This window comes from Acomys russatus, chromosome 28 (genome assembly GCF_903995435.1).
Source record: "Acomys russatus chromosome 28, mAcoRus1.1, whole genome shotgun sequence".
In the NCBI taxonomy this organism is placed as follows: Eukaryota; Metazoa; Chordata; class Mammalia; order Rodentia; family Muridae; genus Acomys; species Acomys russatus.
Genome location: NC_067164.1, coordinates 18,265,133 through 18,280,750, shown reverse-complemented (window position 1 = coordinate 18,280,750; position 15,618 = coordinate 18,265,133). Strand labels below are relative to the sequence as shown.

The 15,618-nt window shown below is 46.9% G+C and overlaps 1 protein-coding gene across 1 annotated transcript in view; it reads right to left on the bottom strand.

Annotated features, from left to right (window-relative positions):
• Fam47e (family with sequence similarity 47 member E) overlaps nt 1–5,914 on the bottom strand; it is a 37,239-nt gene extending 31,325 nt beyond the window's left edge. Inside the window, exons 1-2 of the mRNA XM_051170419.1 lie at nt 5,838–5,914; nt 359–704 (exon numbers count right to left, since the gene is read on the bottom strand). Coding sequence (XP_051026376.1) covers nt 359–704; nt 5,838–5,914 — 423 coding nt within the window. The remainder of the gene's footprint in view (nt 1–358; nt 705–5,837) is intronic.
• Nucleotides 5,915–15,618: the final 9,704 nt, after the last annotated feature.

Here is a 15,618-nt window from a genome sequence, read left to right as displayed (position 1 = left end):
CTTCCTCAGTAGAAAAAGGAAGACTGCCCTGAGCTGGTTAAGAACCTTCAGCTGGGGTTAAGAACCTTCAGCTGGGGTCGGAGAGATGGCTCAGAGGTCAAGAGCACTGTCTGTTCTTCCAAAGGTCCTGAGTTCAGTTCCTAGAAACCACATGGCGGCTCACAACCACTTATAATAAGATCTGGTGCCCTCCTCTGGTGGGCAGCACATTAAAAGTTAAAAAAAAAAAAAAAAAAAAAGACCCTTCAGCTGGGGCTACAACCGCCTCTCTTCTAACATGCATCTCAGCATGCTGGGCATCTGGAGAGAAATATTTTGGGGTCCCTGTGAGGCTTTCTCTCAAGCCCAAACAGATCACCTCAGCGGGAAGAGCCTCTTGCAGGTGCGGGTAGAGAGCCAGGGGGTGCAGGGCCATGCTGGCTTCCACATTCTCTAGAAAGGCCTTCTCAGCTTTCGCAAGCCTGGGCAACAGGGTTGCCTCCTTGGGCAGGCCTCTCTGCCTTTTCTTGGGGGTCACATTGGGGGCTCTGTGATGAATATGAGGCAGAAAAGCATCCTTGAGGCCCTGGTATCGGGGCCAGCCTTTCCTGCAGTCCTCCAGCCCCTCTCTCACAAACACCCAGCGCCGACTACTGTCCAGGGATCCTGGGAGCTTCAGGCTGCTGTGCTTTGTGAGACACTTGGAAGGCAGGTTCTCCAGGTACCTAGAAGACAACACATTAGATGAAGTGCATCCCAGGACTTGGGTGGGAGGAGGCTGTGAGGAGGTTGGGCCTCCACCCATTACGGGGGTGGGTGGAGCAGAAGAGCAGGCTGAGTTGCAAGGTCTTGCTTTCTCTTTGCTGATGCGTCCCCACAGCTGGCTCCATCGCCTGCTTACGAAAAAAACCACTGCCCTTTTACCTGCATGCATCCTTGGAGCCCCGAGTTACCCTCTGTGTGCCTGTATTCCAAATGTGTGAGCTGTTTTTTTTTTTTTTAACTGAGCACCCTATTCCAGTGTCATCGTAGCTCCTCTTATGATAAACTAGAGGGAAGAGCCACCCTGAATGTGCATAAGCACCACGCCATGGGCTGGAGTCCTGGACTAAAGAGGGCAAGCATCGGTAGTCCCCATTCTGTGTGAGGCGCCCCGGCTGCAGCATCCTTAGCCAGTGTTGCTACTTTGTAGGTTCCTTACTCTCTTCTACCCTTGTCTACCTTCATTCCACCCTTCCAAGCCCCCAACACTAGGTAGGAGAGAAAGAAGGATAGAGGGAGCAGGTCATGATGGCGCATGCCTTTAATCCCAGCACTCAGGAGGCAGAGGCAGGCAGATCTCTGTGAGTTCAAGGCCAGCCTGATCTACAAAGAGATTCTAGGACAGTCAGGGCTATGACACATAGAAACTTTGTCTCAAAACAAAACAAAGGGATAGAGGAGAAACAATAGAGCAGGGCGTTGTTATAGGCAGGCTACTTCCTGCTGATTGGGGGTGTGTTGAGTCCTTTGGAACAAATTTGATCTTTGCTGTCAGGGTATTTAATTTTTTCTCCTCATCTCTTTGTGCATGACCACCTGACAAACTGCAACACCATCAACCAGCAGCAGGAGGAGGGGGAGGAGCAGGGTGCTAGCATTTATATGCCCTTTCTCAAGGGTCCCCATCATTCCAAATGTCATACATTTACAGAAACTGTCTGCACTGGCAAAATCACACCCCTGCTGGAGGACAAGGCAAATCATAGTCAGCTGCTGTGGACAATCTGAAGCAGCCTTATATCCCACACCTGGGATTAAAACAAAAACATATTCTTATTACATTTCTGCCCCTTTAAAGAAACCAACGGTTCTCACTACAAGGATCCACCACCACGAACTTCCCCTGCTGTGATACACACTCCCCTCTCAAACCCTGAGGCCAAATAAGTCCTTCCTCCATAAGTTGCTTATGTTGGGTATTTCGCCATGGAGATAGGAAAAGTAGCTAAACGGGTCCTTACACATCTGAATGGATCAGTGTGTTAAATAACCTCAATGGGCCCTGGTTTCCTCTTCTCAACTCAGGAGGATGTCTGTGGAATTATGCTCCGTGGGCTACATCAAGCCCATGGCACATCACTCTGTGTGTGTGTGTGTGTGTGTGTGTGTGTGTGTGTGTGTGTGTGGTGTGTATGTGAAACAAAGTCCCACTATGTAGTCCAAGATGGCCCTACTGAGAATTCTCAGTCCTGCTGCCTCAGCCTCCAAAGGGCTGGGATTGTAAACCTGCACCTGCAAAGCCAGCCTTCTTCGTGGTTTAACAAGATTAAATACAAGGCCTGACAGATGGTTTAGTGGGCAAAGACACCCACTGTCAAGCCTAATCCCAGACCCACGTGGTGGAAGCATAGACCTGATTCCCAAAAATTGTTCTCTGACCTCCACATGCACACAATGGCATATGCACACACACACTGGCATACGCATGCATGCACACGCAAACAGAAATGCACAAAATCACATATACAACAAGTGCACATATGCATGCACACACACACACACACACACACACACACACACACAAACAAATAGATAAATTTTCTTTAAAGAACCATAATAGTTAACACAAATGGAGACTGTCTTACAACACGGGAGTTGCCTTAAGTGCTTTCAGACATCAGCCTATTTAAATCTCACAACAGCTCCACATAATAGTAGCATTACTTCTCTTGACCGCTTAAGGGAGGCACAATGAAGTAAAAAATAAAACGCTTTTCAAAACTGCACAGGTGTAAGTCAATCCAGGGACTCGATGCCTCTGGCCTCTGTGGTCACACACACACACACATGCACACACACATGCACACACACATACACACACACATGCACACATGGTGGGGATAAAAAACAATACAAATAAATTCTAAAAATATCTCCATGCCTAAGATGTGGTGGATCTTGGATTTTTAATGCAGTTGAGAGCACCAGTGAGCGGTGCCTAGGTGCACACCGGAGCTGCTGATACTGTTTGCCTTAGGTGAGCCATAAACGCTCTCCTTCATCTCCCCTCTCCTTTCTGACTCCCACGCAGCCTGTGTCTCTCTGCTTCCTGCCCCCTCAGCGCCCCTTCTCCACTTGCATGGATCAGTCAGGCCATGGCGGTGATATGGAAGGGACAGATGGCACACAGGAAGGAAAACGATACGAGACCTAGAATACTCAGACACAACCGATGCCAAAGCTGGGCCTTGGAACCCAGGCACCCGATGACCCTAATTAATGACAGCCTGTGGCAGATACTTTGAGTGCTGATGTATTCCTTTGAGGCCTTCCTTTTCTTTCTTTTTCTTTTTACCTTTTTGAGACAGGGTTTCTCTGTATAACAGTCCTTTGTAGACCAGGCTGGCCTTAAACTGACAGTGATCCACCTGCCTCTGCCTCCCGGGTGCTGGGATTAAAGGCGTGCGCCACACGCCCAGCTCCTTGAGGCCTTTTCTGCCTTTAGCCCCTGTCATCCGTAATAGCCCTTGATAACCAAATCATTGCTATAACCATCATTATACACCCACTTAAAGAAGCTCTAGCCTGGTCCCCAGTGCTTTGCAGAGAACCCTAAAAACTTTTTTTTTCCATATTAACATGTGCATGTGTGTGCTTGAGGAGCTTAACTTCAATGTGTCTTTAAAAATCTAGATGTAAAGGCTGGCGGTGGTGGTGTACTCCTTTAATCCCAGCACTCAGGAGGCAGAGGCAGGCCGATTGCTGTGAGTTCGAGGCCAGGACAGCCAGGGCTACACAGAGAGACCGTGTCTCAACAAACCAAAAAACAAAACAAAACAAAAAATCTAGATGAAAGAACAAAACAACTTTCCAAACAGGTAGAGGTCCAGGCATGTGGAGTCACGTGCCATCTTGGGACTGATATCAGCCAGCTCTGCCTATTAACACATAGCTCTTCTCGTTAGTAACTGTTTTCATAAAGTCCTTTTTTTTTTTTTTTTTTTTTTTTTTTAAGACCAGGTTTCTCTATGTCACCTTGGCTGTCCTGGACTCACTTGTAGACCAGGCTGGCCTCGAACTCACAGCAATCCGCCTGCCTCTGCCTCCCAAATGCTGGGATTACAGGTGTGGGCCACCATGCCCGGTTCAATAACCCATATTCTTTATATTTACAGCTGACTCAAATACCCCAAGCACTTCCTAAAATCAGAGAGGATACCAAGTGTTTTTCACTTAAATACAGCCATACCTCTCAGAATGGAAACTGTATAGTAATTTGATTGAGAGCCGGGATTCTGAAAGTGGCAGAAAACCTGACAGCCTCCTTAGGTCACTCTCAGTTCTGAGGGGATGTGAATGTAGGCTTTCCTCTACCCTACTCTGCTCCTCCTAGTGACACAGCCTCATATAGCCCTGGCTGATCTCAAGCCAGCCTTGGAGAGGACAACCCTGAACTACCTTTGACTTCTGAGCCTCTTGCCTCCACTTCCTGAGGGTTGTGATTATATAGGCATGTACCATCATGCCTAGTTTATGTGGTGCTGCAGATGGAGCCCAAAGTTTCATGCTGGGTGAGCGCTCTGCACACTGACCTACACTGCCATCCTCAACTCTCGACATTTCCTTAAGCCTGTGAATGATCTGGCTTGACCTAATAATGTTTATTATTAGACCTATAGTTATTATTACAACACTGTTTTCTAGCCCACTAGCAATCAATCAATGATTGGTTATATTTTAAAATAGCCTTAGTTAACCTGGGGCAGGTCAGATTATTAATCCTTAAACTATTTCCCATAGTGGGGCAGGTATGTGATACCTGCCCCAATCCCATGTCATCTGTTTCTAATAATTTCTATCAAGCTACCTCCCATCCATAATCCCAAATACTTGCTAATGATCATCATCTGGGCCAGGTCTCTATCCAAGCTGGCCATGTGCTTCCCCTCCACTTAATCCATAATGGCGCAACCTTCTTCTCCTCTCTCTGCTGGTCTCTCTTCCTCCCAAGATCCTCTCTGTCTCCCCACGCCCGGGATCCTTAGGCACACCTAATTTGCCCTGCCCAGGTATGATGACCTTTTATTAATTAGTATCAAAATACATCAGACCAACACCTGAGGATCCTCAAAGCCTACAAAGCTGATTCATTGAATCAACCCGTTTCACAGTAAGAAAAACAAAAGCTCAGGAAGCTGTGTGTGGTGGCACACTTCTACTCCCTGTGCTCTGGAGACTGAGGCAGGAGGGCCACCAGCTTAAGACTAACCTAGGCTACATACTGAGCTCCTAGCTTTTCTGATTCTAGGCTTGCTGCCTTATTCGTCACCACATTGAAGTGCCTCTTCGCTAGTGAAAATTCACTCTCAAGGATTCGGTAGGGGAAAATAAAAGCCTCTTTTTTTTTTCCTGCCCCACTGACCCTGCCTCCCCAGGACTTCAAGCAATCTCCCAGCAAGGGTTCTGCTGGACCAGAGTCTCCAACTGGAGGCCTAAAGACTTCCGGTGGCATAGATGCTATAAACTGAACACAGGGAACCAGGGGTCCCAGAGCGTCTGATGAAAGAGTTGGTTACTGCCAGAAGGGTGTGTCTGTGTCGAAGGCTCAGAGGCTATTGACAGCCTTTCCAGTGGCCACTATCTGGCCTGGGGACTTTAAACTCCTTCTCCTGGATTGTGGCAAAAACCAAACAAACCAGAAGGATATGTCCTTTGCGGGCCGGGGGATCCAGCACTGGGCCCCTTTACTCTATTACAATAGCGAGGGCATAAGGTACACTGAAAAAGGCAACTCCTAGCAGCAAGGTCTACTTCTCCATCCCAGCCCAGAGGATCCAGCCTTCCTTGATCAGCTGCTGTGTGAGCGCAGTGCTTACCATCCGCAGTTTCGACCCTCCCTCAGCAGCCTCGAAGCCAAAGTCGTGGGCTGGAGCTGCTGCCCACGCTCAGCCATGCCGCCACTGGCTGTATGACCACTTCTGGGTTTTGGGTGGCATGTTCTCCCATGGCTTCCAGAATTGCTAGGAGACTAGCCCAGCCCAGGCCAGCCCAGCACTGCCCAGACCTGCCCAGTTTACCCTTCAGCAACTGAGGAGTCCAGCAAGACAGGGGTTGAGGTAACCCTCTATTCCTGGGGGTGTACAACTGGCCCTGGGGAAGAAGGACCCAAGCCTCGATTTAGTCAGATTTTATCCTGGTGGAAAGGTGCTTTCATACCCTAACAAGAAATTTACTGGAGACTGAACAAGGATTTTGTTGTTGTTGTTCATTGATTTTTAAACAAATATTTACTGGAGAGAAGCAAACCAAGCAGGAAATAGAGAAAGAAAGGGGAGGGTATGGGGAAAGGAGAGAGAGAGAAGTGGGGAGCTAGCAGGAAGAGGTTTGGCATGTCCCCTGTCGCAGCCAGTCCCTTTCAGCTCTTGTGTTTTTAAATCTGTCAACTTCAAGCCACTTTGGTGCACCCAGTGCCGCCATCCTGCCTAGTGAGCAAGGTCTCATGTAAATTTCAGTTACAGGAGAATGTGCTTCTGTGTGATGTCTGGTGGCTACTGCTGAGAGTCCTGCTTTTCAGGACAAGTATTCCTTCCAGAAGCTGCCCTCTCAAGTCTCTTTTATAGGTTAGCTGCACACTAAAACTACCTAGGAATACACAGACTGTCGCTGACTACAACAAAAAGCCAGATACAAGTCAATTTAAGCCACACAGAAGTGGTCATCACTTATGCCTTCTCTAGAGCCAGTGAGTAGTGATTTATTAGTTTTATTAATGTGTCTACCTTTGACTGTGCCCGTGTGTATATTCTCACAGAGGCCAGAAGAGGGCACCAGGTGCCCTAGAACCTGTGTGGTTGAGACTAGCCTGACATGGGTGCTTGGTTACTCTGTTGCTCCTTCCACCACGAGTTAAAGCAACATGTGGCCCTCACCATGCAGCCACCTGCTCTTCCTAAACTCTGCAGCCTCTAGAACTGTGGACCAAAGTAAACCACAATTCTTTATAAGTGGCCCGATCTTGGGCATTCTGTTATAGTAACAGAAAACAACTAAGACCAAATGGTGCTCTTAATATCATCGCCCTGGGGTTAGGGTTAGGGTTCCAGCATATGTAAGAGGCAGGGCACAAATGTTCAGATCACAGCACATGGAAGCTTTCAAGGAATCCTACAAATCCTGCTTAAATTTGGGTTGGGCTTCCAAGGACTTAGGAAATGGGACCAGGACAGACATACATAAGTAAAAGTAGGCCTGGGTCACACTTACTTGCACTGTTGTTCTTTATGCATCTCTGGATTCACTGGGTGACTGCAGTGCCTAAGCTGTGCTCTTCACATACTGCCTCCTGTCAGCTCATTCCATGACATAAGCATGGTAGGAAGAAGTCCCAGACACAGTCAAAGTAAAACAAACCAAACAACAACAGTCACAAACAAAAACAAACAAAACCCCTTTCTATGGCTATATAGTCTCTTTCTTAAAACCAAATAAATAGATACATTTCTTATAACAGTTATAAAATAATTAAACCCAAGTAGCCCATGTAACGGGCAGCTTCTGTTGGCTTTAGTGTAAGCAATTTAATCTCTCCAAACAACTTCAGGTATGTTTTTGGTTTCTGCCATGATCATCTGAGTCTGTTGTTTGGGGGCCATGGTGAGACAGAAAGGCAAGCTGCTCGCCTCCTGGCAGCTAGTGTGCAGACCAGAACAGGGAGACACACTCACAGTGACCTGTTTTCCCTGTCAGCTTCCATCCTCTAGCAGTCCATTCAGCTAGGAACTCATTAATAAATTAATCCCTTGGCTAGATGATCCGTCATCTCTCCGTAGTGCCACCATCTGGGGACTCAGCCTTCTACACAAGAGTCTTTAGAGGGTGTGGGGAGCAATCCATACTAGCCATAGCACTGTTGGAAAGTGGAAATGGAATCTTACCTTCCCTCTAGCCTAGAGCCCACATGGCTTTTGACCACATTCCCGGAGCCTCTTTTGGAACTGTTACCCTTTAAGCCTCCTGTACTGACCCAGATTTGTTCGTTAACTTTAGAACCACTACTCAGGTGCATTTTAGTGGTACCTGTGTCCCGAGGTACCAGCATCCAAGGGCTGGGTTTAAACTCCAGCAAAAGAAAGGATGGAGGAAGGGAAGAGGGAGGTAGACAGGGATGGGGGTGGGAAAGCTCCAGTTGTCTGATAAAGAAATACTCTCCCAGCCTCAATGAAGAAAGTTCTAGAATTTTCAGGATTGGTGAGTGCCTCAACTGCCTTGCAACCTACCCTGAGCTGGCCCATGCACAGCAATGAGTGTTCCACCTAGCATCAGGTGGGACCCCAGCGTAAAAGAACAGAGACACTGTCTCTACTCAAATAAACATCTTCTTCTGTTGGCATTCAAACTAGAGATCAATTGAAAAGATGTAAATTATTTTAAAGAAACATGGAGCTTCAAAAAGTTAGATATAGTTATGGCATGCCCTGGCAATTCCACTTGTTCATATACAAGCAAAAAATAAACAAATAAGGTCAGGCAGCGGTGGTGCACGCCTTTAATCCCAGCACTTAGGAGGCAGTGGCAGGTGGATCTCTGTGAGTTCGTGGCCAGCCTGGTCTACAAAGTAAGTTCCAGGACAGCCAGGGTTACACCAAGAAACCCTGTCTCAAAAAACAAAGCAAAGCAAAACAAAACAAAACAAAACCCCAAACAAATAAAAACAAATGCTGAAAGGTAGGAATAACTCACAGCCCCCACACACGAACTCACATTCAGGAGAACACTATTCAGCAACAGAAGGAAGTGAGTATGAAAGATGCTACAATGTGGGTGTGTCTGGCCTACAGTAGCCAATTCAAAGAAGCCTGTCACAAAAGGCCATATGTCACATGAAATATATAAAATTAGGAAATCTTTCTGGACAGAAAACAGATTGTTGGCTTCCAGAAAGGAGTAGCTTGATGGTTCATACTTTCCTCCTGATGATAAGAACGTGTTTTGGGGGCTGGAGAGATGGCCTAGAGGTTAATAGCACTGGCTGCTCTTCCAAAGGTCCTGAGTTCAATTCCCAGCAACCACATGGTGGCTCCCAACCATCTATAATGAGACCTGGTGTCCTCTTCTGGCCTGCAGGCTGAATACTGTATACGTAATAAATACATCTTTAAAACACACACACACAAAATGAAACAAAACAAAAAACAAACAAACAAAAAACCCCCAACCAAAATGTGCTTTGGAACCATGTAGAAATGCTGATCGCACAGCATTAAGAATGTACAGAAGGCTACTAAAGTAGTCACTTTAAAAATGCTTTTATTTCACATTGATACAATGTAAATCAATGCAAATTCTGGGATAAATTTAAAGATGGCAGAGAAGGAAATGTATGGATATAAATGCTCTGAAGATTTTTTTTCCTTTCTTAAATACGATTTCTGTTTTTAGTGATATCCATCTGTCTTATGTGAAAAGCCAATCATGTGAAGAATTTCTGCAGAGAGAAGGAATAACCATCATAGGCGTGCCTTGCGTTCCACAGTAAATGGGATGCTCATGTGTGGTCTGCTGCTCTGATGGTTTTAAAAACAAAACGCCAAGCGTTCGATTTTACCAATAAAGACTCAGGAGCCAGATGCTGGGGTGAAAGCCTGCTAGCTCAGAGAGGCAGAGAAAGCACCCAGCTGACCTTCTTACTCAGCCATCACCTGCCCCCCAAAAACATACCCTTCAACTCCAGGTCTCTTCTTCTTGTGTTTGCTTATGTTCACTCCCTGTCAACTGACCTCTTGACCCACGGTTGACTTTATTTAGCTCTTGTTTACAGAAAGCTCTTGGATTAAAGGTGTGTGCTAGGGCTGAGCCACACCACAACTAGAAACAGGTTTTTTCCAGTTTACAATCTCGAGGTTCACAATGGGATCAAAGATCCTGCAACAGTGCTCACCTGGGGTCAGCTGAGGCCCCAGGAGCAGAGAGTAGACATAACTTATACCTGGCTGCTCAGCTTCCCAGGAGGCAGGTGCCTTCATCCTTAGTCCTCGCTGTTCCCCTATGGGACACTCGTTCAACAACCCATAGATACAGGATATTTGGCATTTCTAATCAATTCTTGTAAAAAATAAAAAGAAGTCATGTGTGCTATTCTCTAGATATGTACACACACACACACACACACACACACACACACACACACACACACACACCACTCTGACACCTGCTTTAAGGAAAGAAGACCCATCAAGTCATGCTTCAGGGAGCCTCACAGGATTCTGCTCTCTGGCCTCTGCCTGAGGCACAGGACTCTTTATTTTAAGTAGCAGTGTCCCTGGGAATGGCTCCCAGGTGCTTGAGGCATGGTGCTTCAGAGTTCCAAGAGAAACATATTTACCATGCCTGAGCACAGGCTGTCTGAAGGTTGATGACACAAAATACGACTGTCCAGAGTCAGGTCCTCCTTCCCACACCTTCATCCGTGAAGCAGCATTTCTCTTGTCTTCTCCTTACTCTTTTTCTGCCTCCCCACTTTTGTCCTGGAGAAATGTCACACAGTTCCTTGTCAACACCAAAGGGGATTGGGGTCCTTCGGATTCTTTAGGGCTCTACAACAAAAACCTTGACTTTTCTTGCTACTGTTAAAATCCTCTCAAAGCCTCTGCCTTCTTATTAAAGGCTAAATAATTCTCACAACACTCCAGTCTGCAGCAAGGGCTTTATGCATACAGTCACGTACCAACCACTGATGGAGATAAAATTCATTTAGGTGACATCATCACTGCGCTGACGTCAGAGTACATAAGCACATGAGGACCGCTCAGGCATTGCAGAGCACTGTCATCTACAGGACTTGTCTTTTTTCCCCCCAAAACAGGGTTTCTCTGTGTAGCCCTGGCTGTCTTGGACTTACTTTGTACACCAGGCTGGCCTCAAACTCACAGAGATCTGCCTGCCTCTGCCTCCCAAGTGCTAGAATTAAAGGCATGCGACACCATGCCCAGCTTACAGGACTTGTCTTACTCAGAGACTGTCATGTAACACAGGACTGTTAGTAAAAATCTCACCCTACCACAGAGGAGTACACCTCAGCTAAATAGTTAGTGTAGTCTCCCTCCCTCAGAGTTCTAAACTGAGGTGGAGAAGAAAGGCAGGTGGGAAAGGCTGGTGCATGCAAGTTGACTGTCAAGATAGAAGCAGTCTTCAGCATAGTCAAACCCAGACAAGCGAGTACATCAGGCCAAGAAAACCTCTGTACCTCTTTCAAGGCTTCTGTGTAACCCTCCAAAGCCATGAAAGGCAAGTTCTGTGGGGGCTGGAAGCAGATGCCTAGGGCGTAGGCCAACTTCTTACACAATCCAGCTTTGGACCCACGTGTGTTCCACCCAGTGAGGAGGTCCTGTGGTTGGTCGTGGGTTGAGATGCCTTCCACGGAGGCGCTGTGTTCAATGAACTCACAGATCTTCTGGTCTCTCATCCCCAACCTCTAAGAAACTCAACACGTATTCTCCAAACACACACACTGCTTAGGAAGAGGTTCTGGGGAAACCAACTGTGTCCTTCTTAGCTCATTTCCGGGCGATTTGGGGATTTTTGTACCCTAAGGAAGTGGCGTGGAAGCCTGAATTTCATGTAGCCGCCTTAGCCTGACGTCTGAGAGAAGAGCATCCAGGAGAATAAACTGTGCTAAGGAAAGAAAGCAGGATCCCATATAACCCAGAATTAGTATTCTGCCCAGATACTGACAAGGCACAATGCCAGCACCTTAGGATTCGGTAGGAGAAGGGTGGCATGCAGTCCCCCACCCCATGCCTGGCTCCTGCTTTCTTCTCATTAGCACTCTCACCCTCCTCTTTTTCTAACCCTTTGCTACTTAAAATGTAGCATGGAGCGTCAGAACCACCTGGGAGTTTGCTAGAAATAATCCCTTGAGCCCACATGTGTGCCAACTGCACCCAAATATGGATTTGATCCAGAACCACCTCTGGGCTGTGCACGTAAATATGAGGAGTGAAGCCGCGGGCCCATCTCCCAGGCTGAGCCAAAGACCTGCCTTTGCATAAGTCACTCTCAGCAGCTGTTGTAGTGTGTGTGTTGGTTTCTACACACTTGCATTTACAGAACAGTGTCCCTGGTATACTTTCTCAGTTGATTGGTAAGTCCTGAGACATTCAGGTATGGTCTTTGGACAGCTACCTTGTCTTAAAAAGTCCTGTCTTCCCAGATCCTGAAGATGTTGTGGGGCGGGGTAGGGGAGGATGTAAATAAAATAAAAAAAAAAAAAACTCTGAGGCCAGGGTTATAACTGCAGTAGAATGTGTGCTGAGCCTGCAGAGTCTTGGGCTCAATTTTTAGCAACTAGGAGGGAAAGACTTCCCAGAAACCTGCACAGGTGAGAAAAACAGTTTTATTAGCAAATGAGCGTTGAACAGGAGAGTGGGGGAGCAGCACAGGCAATCTGCTAAGGAGCCAGCAAGGACTCACTTTGTAGACCAGGCTGGCCTCAAACTCACGGAGATCCACCTGCCTCTCCCTCCCAAGTACTGGGATTAAACACTTGCCACCACCCTCTCAATCCCCCACCCCTGCTACCATGGCAACTCTGAATAAGAAAAGCATGTAATTGGGGCTGGCTTACAATTTCAGAGGTTTAGCTCACTTATCACCATGGCAGAAAGCATGGTGGCGTGCAGGCAGACATGGTGCCTGAAGTAGCTAAGAGTTCTGGATCTGGATCTGTAGGCAGGAGACAGAGAGAGAGAGAGAGAGAGAGAGAGAGAGAGAGAGAGAGAGAGATTGGGTTTGGCTTGGGCTTTTGAAGCCTCAAAGCCACACCCCCATTGACGTACTTTCTCCAACAAGGCCGCACCTCCCAATCCTTTTCCAGTAGTGCCACTCTCTGATAGCTAAGCATCCAAATACATGAACGGATGAAGGCCATTCTCATTCAAACCCACATAACCAGGTAAACTTGTTTTCTTTCTTTTTGGATGTGTGTTTATCCTTCCAGTAAACATCTTCTTGCTTCTTCTCTGGCCTAAGTCTTCTGGCTTGCTTATCCTCCTAGAACACCATAAACCTGGTTACTCTATGGCAGCACCCCTCCCTACCCATCCAGGCTAATTTGACTAAGTATTCTCAGAGGCAGAAGTGGAATTCCCAGGAAAGCCAGCAGGTAAAACATGGAGAAAGTGGAAAATGGATGCAAACCGGTCCATCTGGGGAAGGGAGTGGGTGAACCTGTGCAGAACCCTCGTGCAGCTGTGCTCAGTGAGTCCTTGCAGGCTGTGTCATAAGATGACTTAACTAGCAACCGCTGCGTCTGTCTGACGGAGAAGCTAGTACAGCCTCTGGCCAAGAAGTCATTGTTATGTCCTTGCAACTACTTAGTCAAATTAGGCTGAATGGAGGCAGTGCTGCCGCAGGTAGCCAGCTTTATGGTGTTCTAGGAAGGTGAGCAAGCCAGAAGACATAGGCCAGGAGTCATTGGGTAGGACATTAAAGCACTGGTTCTCAACTCCCCTGATGCTGTGACCCTTTAATATAGTTGATCATGTTGTGGTGAACCCCAACCATAAAATTATTTCATTTGCTGCTTCATAACCCGAAGGCAGGTCAAGACACACAGATTGAAAAACACCGCTTTAAAGCCTGATGGCCAGTACAGAGAATAGAAATATGCTGAGCAAAATAAAAGCCCAACCTAGGAAACAGTATGTGCCTTGATATCAATCATACGTTTTGTAATGAAAGAAAGTATAAGAAATATTAAATTATGGACTTTACAAAATCATATACTAGAAAACTTGTGTTTGGGATGAGGCATTCAAATATTTTTATCCCCGCCCCCCCCCCTCCACCTTAAAAGACTTTCATAAAAGTTTTCCAACCTATGCCACGATTCAGGCATTTGACGGCCTGGAGTAGGGACCCCTTTGCTCTTCCTTTTTGTTTCCCGTGTGCACATTAGTTTCAGACTAGCCAACTGAATTGAGACTGTGAGGTTGGACCCTAGGCAATGGGGAAAAGATACAGTCACTACCTGAGTTAGCATAAAAACCAAATACACTTAACACTGGCCCTGAGAGTAAAGGTTTGCTGCACGTGGTGCTACAGCCTTTTAGCCTCGGCACTTAGGAGGCAGAAGGCAGGTGTCCCTCTGTGAGTTCAAGGCCAGCTAGGTCTACACAGAGATCCTGGCCAGTCAAGTCTACACGGAGAAACCCTGTCTCAAAGCAACAACAACAACAACAAAAAGGAGTGTGAATCTCTTTCTTTGCAGCCCAAATGTGTCTCTAACAAGAGCTAAAGTAAGAAACAGATAATTACAGTTAGACAAAGGAGCTCCAATAATGGCTCGTTGACAGTTGTTCACATTTCCTCAATATTTTCCTAAGTGTAACCAAGAGGTTTATTAAAGTCCCCCTAAAGGACACTATACAAATACTTTGCTTTAAGGGCTGGGGATGCAACTCAGTGGTACACAGCTTTCATTGCATGTATGGGACCCTGGATTCAATCCCCAGCACCCCCAAAACAAAACAACGATTGCCAGTCAACTGGTGAGCAACTGGGACTGCAGTGGTAGGAGCTTAAGCAGGTGGCCTGCTCTGGTGCACGCAGAACATATGTGGGCGTGGCTTAGGACTCCTCAGATTGGATGCATTTACATTAAGGGCTTTATCCTTATTGGATGATTTTGTATTGGGAGATGATTTATTAGGGTTATTGAAGCGGGGAAAGTGCTCCTGTGATAGAGTGTTTGCCAAGCATGTAATGTCCTGTGCTTGAGCCTCAGCCCTATGTATACAGCCATGGATTAAGGTAGCTGGCCTGTCATTATAGCACCCCAGAGGTAGAAGCGAGAGTACCAGAGGTTAGAGGTCATTGTGGGCTACATAGTCAGTTGGAGGACAGCCTGGGAAACATGAGACGTTTGTCTGATACGGGTCAATATTTTGCTTTGCTTTTGTTTGTTTAAGTCAAGGTCTCACTATGTAGCCTGTTCCGGCCCTACGCTCATGGTTCCTCAAGAGCCTCCAGAGTGTGGGGATTAAAAGTGTGGGTTCCCCCATGCTAGATAAATTCCAAAACTAGTGGTGAATCCTGAAGCCTATCCCATCCCTTAGCGTCTGCTTCACCTCCAGCCAGTTATTTAACATATCTGGGCTTTAATTTTTTTTTTTTAATCTATAAAGTGGGAATAACAATATTACTTATCTCCTACAGGACACCTAAGGGTTAAATGAGATGAAAAACTGAAAGGGTCCAGCACTAAGCAAGTGTCAATAGCATTACAGCTGTCATGCTCCTTCCTCCTTCGGGGGTCTGGGTCTGGGGAAGCTTGCTCTCAAAGCTGCCCCTCTGCAGCCTGGGGCTTGCTGCACAGAGGACTGGAAATACCAGGTGGGCAGGGGTGGGTATCAGTGAGCCCTACACTCTTCCAGCAGAGAGAATCCAGGTTCTTACATCTCTCTCTCTGCCGGAAGGTGCCCTCCTACCTCCACCCTCACCCTCAGGGCAGGAAAGCTGCAGCATGGGGAGTACAGAGGTGGCCAAAATCACAAGCCAAAATAGGGCAGCCAAAAAGTGAAGACCTAAACCTTAATGTGCATTCTAAGTCTCACGTATTCTAGGTGGGGGGCGGGGGGAGAACCAAGAGCCAAAAGTAAG